At 36.8% G+C, this 19,106-nt stretch overlaps 1 protein-coding gene across 1 annotated transcript in view; it reads left to right on the forward strand.

The window, feature by feature from the left end:
• The window catches only part of pik3r3b (phosphoinositide-3-kinase, regulatory subunit 3b (gamma)), a 163,448-nt gene that overhangs the window by 88,573 nt on the left and 55,769 nt on the right, over positions 1 to 19,106 (forward strand). Inside the window, exon 7 of the mRNA XM_079431954.1 lies at positions 1,451 to 1,536. Coding sequence (XP_079288080.1) covers positions 1,451 to 1,536 — 86 coding nt within the window. The remainder of the gene's footprint in view (positions 1 to 1,450; positions 1,537 to 19,106) is intronic.

Below are 19,106 nucleotides of genomic sequence, written 5' to 3' on the forward strand. Positions count from 1 at the left end.
AGGACTGATGGCTTACACATGCTCACATTCATACTTGCATGTGCATGCATGTTCTTTGTTTCAGCAGAAAACTCAGTCGAACATATGTCGAAGCCTATCTTTATTCCCCTAGTTTAATTAAAGTGGAGCAGAAAGAGATGAGGGAGCTGTTATTCCTGATCTGTCCCTCAGCCCACTGTAAGACAGCCCTTAATGGCTACAGCTCCAGTACAATCTCCTGAGAGGAACAGCACATAACATACAACAGATGGGAATGCTTATTAAAATGTGTTGCACTGTTACAATCCCTTGTACTTGCCATTTGAAGAGTACCAGGAGTGAATGTTGATAACTCACTATTTATGTAACCTGACTGTTATTATGTACCAGACCTTTGTATCATGATCATATTATTGTTGCACCTTTAACTATGGAACTGATTTTTTTTTTTTACAAATTTATTTTATGCCACAGATTAAATGAATCATTATTGTGATCTCTGTTGTTATTGACTGTGGATAAGAGGTTGTAGAGGCACTAATCGTTACTCACAAATGAATAATAATCAGAAATATTTCTTGAGCATGAAATCAACGTATCAAAATTATTTCCAAAGGATCATGTGACACTGAAGACTGGAGTAATGGCTTCTGAAAATTCAGCTTTGCCTTCACAGGAATAAATTACATTTTAAAACAAAAAATAATATCCAAATAATATGTACCATAGTAATTTTTGGCTAGTTTGGCATTTTTGAGATTTATATCTCATCACAGTTAAATAGATGGTGACATCACACCTTCTATAAAGCGCCCTCCTGAATGAAGGACTTTAGTGCACATAATAAAGAGTAGTGTGCAAGTGAGTCACTGCTAACTCAGTCAGCACATTGTAGTCCATTAAGTCGCCTCCCTCTTATTCGATTGTGAGCTGCATTTCTGTCCCTCTGCCAAGAGTCTCCAGTGGGACTTTCCCTGCTCTTAGCGGACGGTCAATTGTCTTATAGCTCTGGGACAGTTCAGACAGAAAAAGAAAGAGATAGAGGGAAAGGAGGGAGAGAGAGCGCATTATGCCAGAAGCAGTCATTTCTGGTTAGTCATCAGCTTCACACACTACCTGAGGTCATTGAGGCATCACAGGACCTGAATTACAGCTGAATACATAAGCAAATGAACATTGGCCTCGAAAAATCCAATCAAGTTTCGACCGTAAACAAGCAGTCAACAGTTCACCAAGTACATCAGCCGCTGCAACTCATGACATGACCTGTGTGTATTAGGACCAACTTGATTCTTGATGTGTGTTGTGTGCGTGTGTGTGTGTGTGAGAGAGTAAGTTTTACTTTATTTTGTCTGAACTTTCCATGTTTCATGAGTAACAGTTATTAGAGCATTTGTTCAGGTCCAGCTTCAATTTTAACCATGGCATGACTATATATACTCAATCTTAAAATGTCTTTCTTTCGCTCCAGTGCGGATGTAAACCCAGAACATCATGTGAAGATTCTTGAGGCACTTATCATGGTTGGAGGCCTAGTGGAGATACAAGCAGCTCCAGGTAGGACAACAGAGGTTCTCATCATTTTATCAATCTTCTATAGGTTTATCTTCTTGGATGATTTTTTTATTTGTGTACTTTGTATTTTTAATACTATGATTGTACCCTTACTGCATCACCCAATGCTTCCTTTTGAGAATCCAGTGGGTTTTTATATTCCATTCATTTTTGTTTCATTGGCACTGATAACTAACTTGTTAGCTTGGGTGGTTAATTATTAAGAATTATCATAATTATCTATAGATTGTGGATTTTGTCCAAACATGTTATGCTTCAGGATGGACATTTCTGGAAGTAGATGTGAAAGTAGTGTCTTCTGTGGGTGTAGGCCTAAATATATATATGTGTGTGTGTGTGTGTGTGTGTGTGTGTAAGGAAGAGAGGTTGATAAAAGTGATTGGTTGATGAGGACTTAATACATTTTCATGGTAAGCTTGTGAGGGATAAAATAATGAGTAATAGTTCGCAATACTTACATCTATAGGTACTATCATTGATGCAGCTTTTTTCCAGGCCCGATGAAACTTGGTTGTTATGGATCTTCTCTCTTTACTTTCATTATTTAGAATCCAAACATTGAGTTTCACTCATTGAACTTCTGCAATATAATATAAATGAATATAGGTCTATTAGATGTCCGGAGTCCCAGGAAGTCCTAAGCGGTTAACATTAGCATCAGCTTTTTATAATAAAGCAGTGCATTAAATGTGAATTATATCAGTTCAGCACAAGAAAAAACAGTGGAGTATTTATGGTTTCCATTTTGATGCACTTAAGCAATTCACTTTGGGCAAACTTGAGCAATTATGAATGATGTACATTCATTTCTGAATTTGCAGTACAGCATTTTTGGGTTTGTAAATCAGCAAGCATGAAAAAACATATGGAAAAAACATAATACTTTGATTCACGGTGTAACATAATTTTCTCTCTCTCAGAGACAAATCTCAGCATTTAAGTTGGTCAAAATTCACTTTAAAAGGTAATTGGAAACTGGAACACAGTCTCTGACACAGAGGCTCAGTTTGGGGTGAAGTAACAGACTAGAACTTAAAGCTAATAAATGCACCACCCATGGACACACATATATTTATGGGCTCTGGTGTGACCTTCTCTCGCTGCTGTGGGGTCATAACCTTAGCCCCAAAGCAAGACTACGGGTAATGATATCAGTGGCAAGCTTGAGCCTTACTTAGAGCTAACAGTCATGGTCAGAAACATTTACCCCTAAACTATATTCAGTGATTTAATTCGATTGGCTGTCATATACACTACTGTTACTGTTATTTTTTCATGTTTTTGAAAGAAATGTCTTATGATCACCAAGGCTGCATTTATTAACATAATTGTTTATTTAAAATATAAAAATAAAACAAGTAATACTGTAAAATATTACAATTTAATTAACTGTTTATTTTATTTTAAAATGTACATATGTTCATTCATGTGACGGCAAATCTGAATATTGAGCAGCCATTACTCCATTCTGAAATGCTAATTTGGTGCCTAAAAAGTTTCTATATTATTTATCATTGTTGATAACACTTTTGCTCCTTAGTATTTTGTGGGAACAGTGATTATATTTTTTCAGAGTTCTCTGGTGAATAGAAAGTTCGAAAGAAAAGCATTTTGTTTAATTGAAAACATTTGTAACCTTAAAAATCTCTCTACTGTCACTTATGATTAATTTAATGTTTCCTTGATGAATAAAATTATGAATTTCTGTCAAAAAATTTTAGTGACACCTTTTTGAACGGTAGCGTATTAACTTTCAGTTTAAAAATATAATAATTTTGAACTATAGAAAATGTTTTTTTCCACTTGCATATTTTACAAGCATGATACTACTAGCCCTCGAGCATCCTTGTGAATTTGTGTGGATAAATTAACTCAGAATCTGCAGAGACTGTGAGCACAGGCTCTCCTTTCTAATGGTTTCATCATCTCTTTCACTAAAGGCTACATTAACTGGGGTCAGAGGGCAAAGGAGCCTGGATGGGTGGCCTACGAGCAGAGTGAACCTCTTCACAGCTCAAAATGTGATTTATACAAAACACAAAAGAACAACTAGAGCAAAAAATAGGTTAGAATGCATCCATTCGCACGATAACCCATCAGCTTATGAATGACTTCCTTTTTGGAGGCAGCTAGTAATGTACCTAGAGTGCTTTAGCAAACAACTGACCCCTCCTGCGCCTCCAGCTCTCTAGTTTGGCCCTAATATGTTCCAGCTTGGTAAAGTTTGTTGGCAAAACATTGCGTTTAAAGAGCAATCTTTTGGGGGCCACGTCGGGCTCATTCTCTCTTGGATGACTGCACTTGTCAAATGCTGATGGATTCACTGTGGCTGTTAGCATGGGCTCTATAGAGAAAGTGAGAGAGGAAACAAAAAGGAAAGTGGGCAAATACAAGTAAGCAAGGAGAAGGGTATGACGAATACAGTTTAGGAAAGGTCACAGCCACTTTTATGGTATTTATGTCACTGTCAGGGACTTCTGTTCTTCTACTTTATGGAGAATACAGAAAAATTGCAACTTTTAGAACATTTTTGAATATGTGCATGAGTCATATTTGCTCTTTCCCCGAAACCTGGTGAGCATTTGAAGGCGTCATGTACACTACTGTCCATGCTGCTCACTAAAGCTGCATTTCTTTAATCAAAAATACCGTAAATACAGTAATATTGTGAAATATTATTGAAATTTAAAATAACTGTTTCATTCAATATGCTGATTTGTTTATATATTTGTTGAGCATTTTTTTAAATAGTTTTTAATATAAAATCTTTTGATTAGTTTAATCCATCCTTGCTGAAAAAAATGTTGTGAATGTGCATTCTGACACAAAAGAGAAATCGTTGAATAAAGTCATTATTTTTGTTTTCTTTGTGCACAAAGTATTCTCGTAGCTTCATAAAATTAAAATTGAACCACTGATGTCACATGAACTATTTTAATGATGCCCTTACTACCTTTCTGGGCTTTGAACGTGTCCGTTGTTTTGCTTTCTATGCAGGGTCAGAAAGCTCTCGGATTTAATCAAAATATCTTAATTTGTGTTCCAAAGATGAACAAAGGTCTTAGGGGTTTGGAACAACAAGAGGGTGAGCACTCATGTAGTTAATGACAGAATTGTACTTTTTGGGTGCACTAAAGAATTAGTATGTTGTGAAGTTGCTTTAAACAACAGATGCCTGTGTAGGCAGTTGGGAGTGAGGCAGCTTACTAGGTTTTGGAAACAGAGTGACCAAGCTGTCCAAACTCTACAATAGATCATCTCAAGGCCACGGCATGCTGTTTTCCTCTTTTGTTTTCACTCAACTATTCTCATTCCAGTTCTTCTTTCTCTTTTAGCAATGAGCTGAGCTGTCACATAAAAATAATAATAATAATTTTACATTTCTTTGCTTTGGCTGAAGGAGTGCTTATTTTTGTTGTGTTGAAAAGTCAGCTCTACATCTGTCACTCTTTCTTTCTCTCTCTCTGTGTATATTCCGCTGTCCCTCCTAGCCTTTGTTTCCCATCACACACAGCAGTTCTGCCCTCAAGCACTGACTTTAACCTCCATATATACACAAGCACACATTCTCTCCTGAGGTCATGTTGCAGCCTCATGGAATTCCCCACTGGCTGACCTGGTGTCCCAGATGACCCAGTGAAAATGACCAGTGCTTTCTTCCGCTGCCTCTCAGCTGCACAAAATCACATGCTTCAATGTACCATGTAATAATCTTTGAGCTGCTCACTCGATGGCCTTTGTTCCACAGCCATTTTTTCCCTTCCTCTGTCTTCATCCATCTAAGGTCATTTGCAAGCACAAGCTCAAATTTGGCATTCTGCTTGGTCATACAGGCCTCAAGCCTGGTCATTATGGGTAGCTGTAGCGCTGAAGTCTTGTGATTGGGCAGTTAACATGAGAGTAGATGAGGTCAGGCATAATGAATGGCGGAACTATTCATCACATATTATACTTAGAATGCTTAGGATTACTTTTTGACTGTACATTTTACGTGATATTAGCGCCAAGCTGTCCTCACACGCCATGGACTAATTCATCTGAGCTTTAATGCCTAAGAAAAGCAGATGCTCTCTCTTTTCCCCTTTCTCTCTCTAGTTCCCTGGCTTTCTCCCTCTGATTACACCATTTCTTCATTAAAGAGATAGCAATCTCATTAAGGTTGCCTCAGTTGCACTCTAAAACACATTAATCTTCCTTAAAGGATCCCCTGCCTTCTCTTAGCGCAGGGCAAATCAAGCTCTTATTAATATGACGCGGACGATCTTAAGCTGTTTAGCTAGTTTTACCATTGTTGATAAGGTGATCCGGTGTAGAATTAGCCACAGCTGATGTGTGACGTTGTTCTAGATTACGTGCATGTTTGCAATGTAAAACAGGGAGGGTTAATATAAATTGTGAACATGGACCATATTCGCCTTTTAATCATTCTTTTCATATAAAGGATCTCTCTGAACTGGATAAAAATGTCATGGTCAGATATTTTCTGAACATTTAAGTTTTTCTTATTGGCCTTTTTAATATAACAACCTTTTATTAGCTATTTATTACTGTTGTTTGTATATAGCTAATCCTAACTACTATGAACTATCTACATATAAACCCAAAATAAACTTTGGATTTTTAGCATTAAAAATAAAAACTTGCTTTATTAATTGTTTTTCCAAATGAGCATGTCACTGAATGTGCCCATAGCGAGGTTGTCAGATTTAGCTAATGTCTTGGGACAAATTGGTCCTTAAAGTTTAGCAAAATAAACCCCCACAGATACAAACACATTGTGAATGATTTCCTCTGGCAATTCGCCACCTATTCTTACTCAAATATTTGATATGAGATGGCCAGTGTGGAAAGTACAGGCATGAAGCCAAGACGCTCATTACTGTATGGCCAGTATTTTACACGCATTAAAAATGATGGACCTACAGCTACACATGTACTAGCTAACTATCCAGCACAGACAAGAAAGACTCTGATTTGTGGATCTTTTATGTGATAAACTGTTAAAAAGAGGAATTAGTATCTAGCATGTCTGCATGTTGACTATAAAGTGATGAGCTGTTATTTGTACTGAGCATTCAATGCTTCATTTACGACGGCATAATAATGCAAGTTCAAAATAGCCAAAATTTTAATTTCACAATAATTATTTCAATGAGAATGCTTTTGCCTGCAGTTATTCGCCATCATTTTATGAGAACCCTTAAACATGCTTCCTGATAGACAGCACTGCCAAGGGCGCAGCTGTGTTACTGTTTATGTTTGTCTTGTTATCGGTAGCTGTGCATTAGCGGTCCTTCAGTTTCCCTCAAGGTCTGTTTCATGTGTGTTTCTCCACCACTACACTGTTTTTTTCAAAATGAGCAGAGGATTTTAATACCAATAACTTGGCCTGACAGTCCTTCTGTTGTGCTGAGGCAGTAATTCTACTTTATATGTATCTGGCATACACACACATGAACTTTTTGCTGCCAGCTTAGCTACTCACATATGATATGTGAGCGATTTCCATTAAAAAGTGACCTAAAAACATCAATACATTACGCGTGTCAGGTATATACATTGTTAGGGATGGATATAACCAGCAAAGCCGCTGTCTCAGGCTTAGCTAAGATTCGTCTGTTTCTAAAAGCTTCGGTCTGATTGTGTACATGGTGGCTGACCCCAGGGTCAGTTTATGAGTTGGGAAAGCTTATGCAAAGCTGATTATCATGGAGACTAGTTAGTATGTACATACTTCATTTGTGTATGTTTACGCAGAAATTGTGTACGCCCTTAATGAACTAAGAATTTTCATAGCTTCTGCCGCTGTCATCTTACTGCTTACTTCATTGCCTCTCATCCAATTATGTGTTTGCTCAGCCATGATATCATATGCTGTACGCATGAGGATTTATTTGGTCAGATTTACATATAGACAAAAGAACGGATTTCCTCACATTCTGATTGCGAACAAACCACACTTACAGATTCAGAGAAGGTCCAGTGGACAGTAGTGCACGAAAAGAGTAAGCGTGTGTTTGTGTGTTTGTGAATGCGAGTAAGTGTGTGTCACAAAAGAATTTATACCACCATAAAAAGCAAATAAATCCTAACACACAGCTATTCGACCTTGACTCTTTCCCTCTCTCTTTCCACCTCCTCTTTTTTATTTTCTCTGTGTCTTGCTCTGTCTCTTCAGGGGCAAGTTGGAGAGACAATCCGGACCAATTAATATAACAAATTACTTGCACGCATGCAGAAATGTCATATGCAGATACACTGGCACTTCGCCAACAAAGGAAATTGGCCGAAAATAAAAGAAAAAAAGGAAAAGCAGCCGGGTTTCAACTTGGCAAAGAGAAATCCCTGTGGCTGAGGAAATTGTTTTATGTGCCAGGAAAGAACAGAGTATCAATGAATGTGATCTTGGGATGCAAAGGACTAAAAGATTGCTGTCCTCAATCGGATGTCTTTTATGTTGAGATTTCTGATTTTATAGATATTTTTATGCCAATATTATGGACATACAAAGCAGTCTTTGTATAATATAGACTGAGAGAGTCACTATATCTGATAATGCTATATATCATGAATTCTTTAATAACTGACATTTATTTTAATGCCTTACAAATGTAAGCACTTAATATTCTGTGACATTTTGTTGTGAAATTACTTTTGGTAACTTGTCAGCTGGGTAAATTGATGTAACTGGCTAAAATACATGAGGTTTTGTCTAAAGGTCCTGGTGGCATCAGAATGGAAAGAATGGGTTGATAATTATAAACCAATCAGTAATGTTTTGCTATTATATGCCATAATTTTCCATTATTACACCTTTCTCTGAGTTTTCTGTATATTTCTATTAAATATGTATAATTTCCAGATATTATAGCCAATTTTCTTTTCTGAAAAAAATAAATAAAATTATATAACATTTGATGAAAAGAATACATCTTGTTTGAAAAGGTGCCTACTGCCTAGATGTATAGAATGCAATGTAATACCATGGTACTTTATTGTAAGTGTGTCCACACGTGCTTATTAGATTCATAAAAATAAAAAAATAAAGTCTCAGCTTTTCGGTCAGTCATAAATGAGGGTGTGTGCTCCAAACCATCTGCGGCTTTGAAAGTGTTTCCAGTCAGTTTCATCAGCATGTGTCAACTCTAATGCATATATTTGTTGCATTTGTTTGTTTTGCCTCGCTTCCAGTTTTAGCACTGCCTTTTGAAGTGCAAGGCCTTGTATAGCTCTTTTCCACTGGGAATGTTTGGATGATCGAGCAAATGGGAGAAAGAGAGAGGGAGGGACAGAGAGAGACTAAGGCAAGTACAAGGGTGTCAAAATAAATGTAAGTATAGCTTGCGTTTCCTGTACTCAATGGAGAAGAACTTAAAAACTTTTTAACATATATATTTCATAATAACGCTAGGGAAAACTTGGCATTGCTTGAAAAACAAATCATTTAGAATTTAGCATTATTAATTAAGTTTATTCAAAATATTCAGAAGCAGTTCAAATAAACAACTGGTTAGGTAGCCTATGTAGCATTGTTATTTTAGTGTCATTGATATACTATTATATTTTTTGTTAATATTTTGAATTCGATTTTATTTTTATATTTTCAGTTGTTTTAGTTTTGTTACATGTTTTTGTCACTTTTAGGTTTTTTTTGTTTGTTTGTTTTTTTACGTCTTTGTTTAAAATGGTATGTCTATGTAGTTTTTAAGTTTTAGCCTGTTTTTCAGTTTTAGTAAATTCGGTACTTTAACAAAAATGAGAAATGCTGCCTTGTCACTAATAAGATATGTTAAAAAAAAATTATTTTATTTGTTTTTTATGCTTTTATTTTTAGTTATTGAAAATATACGTAGTATAACACTAAAGCCTGAAATATTAATAACAGGAAGTTGCCTTTAGACCCATGAGCCTAAGGTTTGACATCATCACGTTAGTGTCTCAGAAACTGGCATGTGAAGAGATGAAGGGTGAGACAGGGACAAGCTGGACAATAGAGAGAAGGGATGAAAGTCAAACTAGCAGTAACACTGAGAACTTCAGCTGAATGTTGCATAAATGAGCAGCGAAGGCTTTGTCTGCTGCGACTGAGGCCCTAATGCGGTGTGATTTACGAGGTTCAGCCCCAGGCTGGGGTTTTACGGCTTTTATGTGGCCAAGCAGTGTGTGGAGTGCAGTTTATCAGGTCATCTGCACTGTCGCCGATACCATCTCATTCTAGCCCACAGAGAATAATGGTGTGACATTATGGGCCTTTAGCAAGCCCTTAGGGCAAGGGGTCAAGGTTAGCCTGTATGAAGATGTGAAATGGGCCTTGATATTGTCCTGAGCTGAGATGTGTAGAAACAGCTCTAATTTCTGTTCACATTTCAATAAAACAGCTGCCTCACCTTTCCTCTCATGAGCGGAAAGGTTTATAGGCAGCCGGGGGATCATAATGGTCAGGGTGGCAAGATGGAAGCAGGCACACAATGACATCTCGGCCTCACACACACATGCACAAACAGAGCCCCTGAGACCTCACACACACATTCACACTGTTTGCCCCTGTCAACATGCATTTGTGCCTCATAAACACACATAGACACACATGCCCACACCCACAAGTGTGGACCGTATATATTGCCCTGTCCCCTAGTGAAGAAGCATGGATAATGAAATTTGCTCTCAAATGAGTAGTAATACTGGTTGTATGCTTTTTGTGTATTTGATATTGATGACTATTTCTTTTTAAAATTGTTGATATGTTTTAGTTTTTAGTTTTACCTCAGGGCAATAAGTTGTTGTAAGCCTGGAAAATTACATGTTGACCATTCTGTTTTTTTTGGTGCAAACAACCACAAAAAAGAATCATCATTGGTTTTCTGGCATAATGCCATGCTACTTCAGTGGTTTTTAATTTGTTTTGTTTTAATGGGAACCATGATTTAAAAAACTTTTTGTGGATATATACAATGTGAGGGCCCTGGAGTATGTAGTCCAAGTATCATTGTTGTCATGGTACACTGTATATCAAAATACCTTTTTTCTATTTGATGGAAATGATATGTAACTCATCATATGCCCAAATGTTAATCATAATCAATCATACAAATTTTTTTTCAGACCATTTAATTTTTATAAATAATTGTATAAATTTTAATATATATATATATATATATATATATATATATATATATATATATATATATATATATATATATATATATATATATATATATATATATATATATATATATATATATATATATATATATAAATAACATACAGTATTATACTTATTTTTATATGTCCAAATGTTTAAAATTACTATTTTACTTGAGAGAAATCTGTTTTATTTTGTCTATGACCAAGTATGGTAAGATAAGAAGTTGAAAAAAAGAAGAAAAAAGTGCATATTGGCAGGTCATAAATCAAACCTGTGAAGTAGTAAAACTAATCTAGTATATGTTCATGGAAATTTTTAATGCATATTTTATCCTAGGTACTGAGCGAGGCCATGAGGTCATATCTGGCAGTCTGGCATATAGCCTTTAGCTTAGACCAGCTGTCTCGATCATCCCTGCTGTCCTCGGACACACACACACACACCATAACATGGCTATGACCATATGACCATGGCTCTTCTGAAGAGTTTTCGTGTCAGTGCCAAAGGTTAAGAAGATTTGACCCGTGAGTTTCATGCACAACCACTCAGTATCTATTTCTGATCCCCTATATTTTCTTCCTCCAGGGTTTTGTCTCTCTTTCTTTCTAGTGCTTACCCACACTTTTTTGTCCTACTCACGATGACAACTGTACTGGGTTGAAATCACACTTAAAATTCCTGAATATCATTGGTTTAGATGCAAATTTTGTTTTCAATAAGAGCAGTATATCTCTTTTATAATTTTAAACAAACAACTTTTTATGAAACACTTTGCTAAAGTGTTTGAGCTTTATTTCTTTAATATAACAGCACCTTGTTTTGTTTTTGTTTTTTAATAATGCAAAGACATGCATTATTTACACTTAATGTTCAGCAAAACAGTGTTTTTATATTCAAACATATTTCACACAATAGTTGTGTTTCCCAGCTGCCTCACCTATGAAAGTATTGAAAGTAAGGCATCCGTTCTGCAATGTGATTATGTAAGTACTGTAAGATAACTCTTGATAGAGCCTCTTCTCATCTGATGTGGGCTGTGCACAATGGCCTGGGAGGCAGCGTACCGATTTAGCATCACAGAAGCGTTTGAGCTCACAATAAAAACCTCTCCCTGTGGGGTCTGACATCTCCAACAGCTCCTGCCATGAATGTGCAACATGATACTCTTTATTGAATGGCTTATTGCTGAAGGAACAGAGTCACTTTATCCCCGGCGAGCTTCACTTCATGAGGAGCCTAGAAGAATATCCTGTCCATTATTCTGTTGTACAGTACGTAGCACACCCATGTATCAATTAGTCCTGGAGTTCAGAATGTCCTGCTCTGTTTGTGTAAGCCTGTTGAGGACATAGTGGATTTAGGCCAGTACATAATTTTTCTTCTTACTCAAACATGCCACTGTATTGTCCTCTGAACCTAGTAACTGACTGCATGCACTAGGGTAAAACGTGTGGTAGACACTGAATGCCATTGCCTTAGTCCAAAAAGGTGATGATAAACATCAGAATAATCCACAAGCAATCCAAATGATTCTAGTCCATAAATTAACGTCTTTTGTGAAATTTGTGAAAGATTATTATAATTTTTTTAAATTATTAAAAAAAAAAAAAACGGGAACACAAAAATGCCTAAGTTTTTATTATTATTTTTTAAATTCACATTAAAGATTCATTTTTAGGCAAACCATCCCTTAGGTATCACAATATCGAACTTTCATTAGCAGCGAAATTGCGCACTTTTCATCACCGATTTATTTACAACAGCAATAACTAATGTGCCACTGAATACATTTCTCTATTTAAAAGTAAATAAATGATATTTAAACAATAGAATATCCAAATAATTACTCAAATAAACCGTTACAAAGAACAAAGAAATAATTAATAGTTTCTTTTTCTGTTCAATATTTGTATTTAATTAATATTAACAACATAATAGACAGGAGCAGGTCTATTAGGCTGAATTAACACTGCAAGGCTCAATCAACAAATCCAATATTCTGGCACACCTGGCTTTTTGTTTACGTTTACAATCACTGAAGGCAAACGGACTGTGTTTACATTAATACCACAAAAGGCATTTTGACCAAGAAGTGCATTTGATTTCTCAGGCGTGCAAGAGGCTGTGTAGTGTATACAGTATATGATTTTTTTTATGACGTAGAGCTGATTCTAACAATTAAAAGTATCTATCATCAGCAGTATCTTAACATCCACTATGATTCATAGTCCCCACATGTACTGCTGCACCATATCAAAATGCTCATGAATATTTCCATACCCATATACCATTTGGATTTGGAGGTTGCATGAAATGGGTAGTTCTTTGGTTGCAACATTGTACAACCCGAATTCTGGAAATGTTGGGACATTTTTTAAATTTGAATAAAATGAAAACTAAAAGAATTTCAAATCACTTGAGCCAATATTTTATTCACAGTAGAACATAGATAACATAACAAATGTTTAAACTGAGAAATTTTACAAATTTATGCACAAAATGAGCTCATTTCAAATTTGATGCCTGCTACAGGTCTCAAAATAGTTGGGACAGGGGCATGTTTACCATAGCATCTCTTCTTTTCAAAACAGTTTGAAGACGTCTGGGCATCGAGGTTATGAGTTTCTGGAGTTTTGGTGTTGGAATTTGGTCCCATTCTCGCCTGATATGTTTCCAGCTGCTGAAGAGTTTGTGGTCGTATTTTGATGATGCGCCAAATGTTCTCTATAGGTGAAAGGTCTGGACTGCAGGCAGGCCAATTCAGCACCCGGACTCTTCTACTACGAAGCCATGCTGTTGTAATAGTTGCAGTATGTGGTTTTGCATTGTCCTGCTGAAATACACAAGGCCTTCCCTGAAATTAGGACTTAGCACTTATGCACCCCCATATCAGAGATGCTGGCTTTTGAACTGAACGCTAATAACACGCTGGAAGGTCTCCCTCCTCTTTAGCCCGGAGGACACAGCGTCCGTGATTTCCAACAAGAATGTCAAATTTGGACTCGTCTGGCCATAGAACACTTTTCCACTTTGAAACAGTCCATTTTAAATGAGTCTTTAAATGGGCCCACAGGACACAACGGCACTTCTGGACCATGTTCATGGCTTCCTTTTTGCACGATAGAGCTTTAGTTGGCATCTTTTCAAAACTTCTTGCTTTTTCAGTCCTTTGTTGCTCCCGTGCCAACTGTTTTCAGACCTGTAGCAGGCATCAAATTTGAAATGAGCTCATTTAGTGGATAAAAGCGTAAAATGTCTCCGTTAAAACATTTATGTTCTTTATGTTCTATTGTGAATAAATATTGGCTCATGTGATTTGAAAGTAGTTTAGTTTTCATTTTATTCAAATTAAAAAAATCAGGCATCCAACTGGACCTTATTTACACACGACACTGCTCCACTGATCATGTGCTGGTTACTCCACTGCACACCTCAGATCACTTCCTCCTCACTCTTAACCTCAACATGATTCCTGACACATAACATACCCCTCCACGTGTCACTTTTCAACATAACTTGCGTTCACTCTCACCCTCCCGGCTATCTGCTATGGTTTCAACAGTGCTACTGATATTTTCTATTCCACTCTGACGTCTTGTTTAGATACTTTCTGCCCCTTATCTTCCAAGCCAGCCCGTACCACCCCTTCTGCCCCTTGGCTATCTGATGTTCTCCAAAAACATAGTTCTAAACTCAGGGCTGCGGAAAGGGTGTGGCGCAAATCACAAAATCCTACTGACCTTAATTTATATCGATCACTCCTCTCTGACTTCTCTGCTAATGTTTCCACTGCTAAAAAGACATACTATCATGACAAAACTAACAATTCGCATAACTCTCGCATGCTCTTTAAAACATTTTCCTCCCTCCTTTGTCCTCCCCCTCCTTCATTATCTCTAACAGCTGACGACTTTGCCACATTCTTCATTAATAAAATTACAAACCTCGCTGCACAATTTTCCACACCACAATCTATCAAACACATCTTACCAGCAAACATACATTCGTTCACATCCTTCTCTCCACTCTCTCAGGCAGAAGTCTCTAAACTCATCCTTTCCAGTCATCCTACTACCTGTTCCATCTTTACTTGACCCTCTAACTCTAGCACTCTCTATTCTAATTTTATTTTAACTATGTCTTTTTATTAAAAAAAATAAATAATAATTATTATCTGTACTGCATTAGGCTAACCAAGACTTGTAATAGCACTTGCACATTGTTGGTCTTTTACAAATGAGGACATAAGCAGCAATCAAAACCAACAAGTCACTTTGGATAAAAGCGTCTGCTAAATAAATAAATAAAAACGTCCCAGCATTTCTGGAATTCGGGTTGTAATGCAAATCCAAATGCAGTTTGTTTTGGAAAAGGCCATCCCTGCTACAGAGCTAGGTGCTCAAGGCTGTCTTATTGAATTAGCTAGGCAGCACTGGAGCTCCATGGTGCATGGTCTTAGGCCTGCTCTAGGGTCTTAATCTGACTGGCTGTTATAGGGGCATTCTGCATGGTTGGCTAAAGGGATTCTCCCTGTGCTAATGAGTTTGGATTTCATTACTTAGAAATTGAAAGAGGCTCCGTCTGAATCCAATCAGGGCTGCCGTCTGGCTTTCAGAGCAGTTGGTTTGTTCTGGGCATAGGGTTGAATCAGGTTTCTGAAGGTGAGTGACGTGTTGAAATAGTGTTTACTTCTTTGAATGGCAGTTTTAGTCTTGTAGGTCAGTCTGCAAGTTTTCTGTAAATTTCATGAATCTTTGGAGTTGGAGACATGTTGGTTGATGATAATAGTGAATAGAAGAGGCTCTAGGAATTCATGTCATGATGAATTGTGCGTTCATAATTAGAATGTCGGGACATAGTCTAATGATTATTATGTCTTTAGGCAGGGCTCCAGACTAACATATGAGATATGTGGCTGTACTGTTGCCACCAAGTTGTACAGATGGTGGCAACAGCACCTGATAGGTACATTAGCACTGGTATACAGTATGTGCTTTTAAAATGACAAATTAGGACAGAAACCAATAATAATAATGATATTAGTGTTGTAGTGCACAAATACTGTATGTGAAAATTACCAATAATGTAACATATTTTGTACCATATAAAAGCATATTTTACAATAAAACGAATGTTGCATATTTGTCAGTCATGCATAAATTATTAGATTTCTGCACTCTGCATTTCTGCACAAAAATTGTGGCGTAGATTACTAACCATTTGCATCAACTTGATTTTATTTAAATAATCATATTTCAAATATTTCCCAATAAATCATATTTCATTTACTGTATATCTATATCAAAATGCATTTATTAAAACTGCTTAATGTGAAAACAATTAAATTGATTTAGTTAAAAAGTATGAACTTGGTTAAAATATGACTAGCTAAGGAACAAATAATATTCACTTAGTTAATGTGTATGATTTGAAAACAAATTTATTGATGATAAATATATGCACCTGCTAATTTTGTATTTAAAACGGATTCAGTTAATTAGTTCTATTACAGAAATGCAATAGAACTATGTTACTAGGATGTTACTAGGGCTATCAATTTGACACATTCTTTTAGTTCAATTAAATAATACAATAAAACATTTAACAATGCCAGAATGCCATCTGACCCGATACATGTATGTAGATACAGTGAAAAAGGAATTGGAGATATGCAGGCTTGAAGAACCATCTTGAAACTCCACCGTCAGCATAGATCTTTCTGGCCTCTCACTCTCCTCTCTCTCACGCGCACGCACACACTTCAAAAGTCTGGGATGAGTAAGGTAAACAGTTTCTTACCTGCTTCATTATGTGCGCGTATTACTTTGTTATACCTACATAATCCAAATGGATGGAAATTGTATGTGTAAACACATAAATCTTAAATTTAGGCCAAAATATGTTTTTATGCATTGCTCAGTGTGTCAGAAAACAGCTGCTTAAGTCATTGATTGACTCTGGCATAACTTGTTGTGATAGCATAAACTGCTTTGCTTCAGGGCCCTGCTGGCTGAAGACAGTTTCTCCGTACAATTAAAGATGCCCGTGTCTTTAGCCTCTGATCCAAAGCTGTCAGACCAAGAGCAGATGTCATGCTGAGATGGCAGAACAACCTTGAATGTCCCGAGATCTATGGAAGATGATACATAGTCATTTTGATTGAAGGCATTTAGTTGAGCAAAGGACTTTGTTGCTGCAAAACGTACCAGTTGCATTTAGTCAACTACAGATACTTAAAAGATTAAAGGTGACCTTGTGTCACATTTGCACTGTTGCAGCCTTCTAAAATCTGACAGTAAATAATGTGAATCTTTTTTCTACATTTTCTACATTTTGGAAAATAAGATTTTATAAGCTCATTTCACATTTCAACACCAAACACAAATAAAAGAATATTTGGAGCTGCTTTACGCGGTGATTGCAGTTTTGTTAACATTTTATTACGCTGATCTGTGTCCCACCCAAAAACCTATAAAAGTAATGGATAAAGAGTATAACACAATCTGACTCCTGTTGCTGTCAAGGCTAATGTAAGCCACCTGGTGATCAAACATCAATAAAAAATTGTCTAGTGCTGTTGTGCAAAATTATCTGACGTATACACAGAGACCATGTGAGTGTCACGCAGAGAGAACTCAGATAAGACCTCACACAGCAGACCGTCTCTTTTTCACTCCCTCATTTTCCTTTTTTTTTTTTTTATTAATCTCCATACTTGCTTCTATCTCCATTTTTTAAATCATCCACGTAAAAGGTATACAGTACTTGAAAATGAAAATTGTCATTCACATCATCACCCTCAAATCATTCCAAATCACTATGCATTTTATTTCTTCCATAAGATACAAAAGTTTAATATTTGAATTTTCTGGCCACACTTTCGGTATAATGGATTTAAAATAAGATTGGTGATGCCAAGCTCTAATAGAATAAAAATAAAATAACAAAAATAGAAATATTGTAAAAGTGGTTTAAAAACGTATCTTGTGCTGTATTCCAAGTCTTCAGAAGCTTTATGATAGCTTTGTGTGAGAAACATATTAAAATAAAAACTAACACGTATTTGAATTTTGGGTGGACTAATCTTTTAATATCAACACACAAACTGAATAAATCCATAAATGATATTTAAAGGGGTCATATAATGCTACATGCACTTTTAAAAGTTGTTTGAACTGAAATGTGTGTTGGCAGTGTTTACACAACCACCCTATAATGATAAAAATCCACCAAGTGTTTTTTTTTTTTTTATCTACTAAAATCTTTACCCCTTTCTCAAATCGAGCCATCTGTCCATGTGACGTCACACGGACAGAGGCCCCTCCCCCGATTGTTGATTGACCAGTAGCGTTTTAGCACAGACTGCACTGGTGTCTTACCTCAGACCCGCCCTGAGTGAGCTGTCATCAGTTGTTTCACTGCCGGAGCAGATGTGGACAAGAATGACTCCTAAGGGAAAGGGAAGTGGTGTGTGGCCAAGTATGGTGACCCATACTCAGAATTTGTGCTCTGCATTTAACCCATCCAAGTGTACACACAGTAGTGAACATTCACCTGGAGCAGTGGGCAGCCAATGCTGCGGCTCCCTGGGAGCAGTTGGGGGTTTTGAGGTGTTTTTTTGTTGGATGTAATAATGAAAATAGCAGTAACGTTAGTCATTTACTCCCGTCATCTGAGCGGCTGAAGAGGATTACGTTTGGTTCTAAAGGGAACTCATAAAATAATCCAGTCTTTTGCTATGTCTATAGGGTTAAATACCCTTAGGCCTCTTCACTAACCCCTAACATCACAAGAAAAAAGATTAGAAAGCAGCAGATGAAACTGGCCTCTCATCACACGGCTGCTTATTTACATTAATTGATGGAGAGATGCGTGTTGATATATGATTAATTACTATAAATCCCGATTAGCACCCGAATAATTACTGAGACGATAACATGGTGGAGGAGAAACTGATTACGGTGGTAATTATGATAACCCCCCTTACCGCAAAGGTCCCAGTCCTCCCAGCCACAAATGTATGAATGTGTGTGTGTGTGTGTTATTAAAATGAAAGTTCAGAAGGGCTGAGAGTTAAAGAGTTACTGTACTCTAATGAGTGCCAATTACATCAATGACATTACCTGATAATTATCAAATGAAGAACCCCAGGGCCGATTTGCAGAGTGTTATCAAAGATGCGCCCTTTTAGAAACCCACAGGAGTCAAGACAGCGACAAAGATCGCGCCTTCTCTGGGAAAGCAGATCTAATTTATTTGCAAGCTTTGGGACATAGCTTTTTATGGTGGCAATTGATAGTTGAGTGTTGGCATTTTGAGAGCATCTGCAGTCAAGTTTCTTTGCCAGAATGTTTTATTGAATTTTGTTGCATATTTCAATTATGATGTTCCCAAAGAGGATCTTAAC

Source organism: Barbus barbus, assembly GCF_936440315.1.
Source record: "Barbus barbus genome assembly, chromosome: 13".
In the NCBI taxonomy this organism is placed as follows: domain Eukaryota; kingdom Metazoa; phylum Chordata; class Actinopteri; order Cypriniformes; family Cyprinidae; genus Barbus; species Barbus barbus.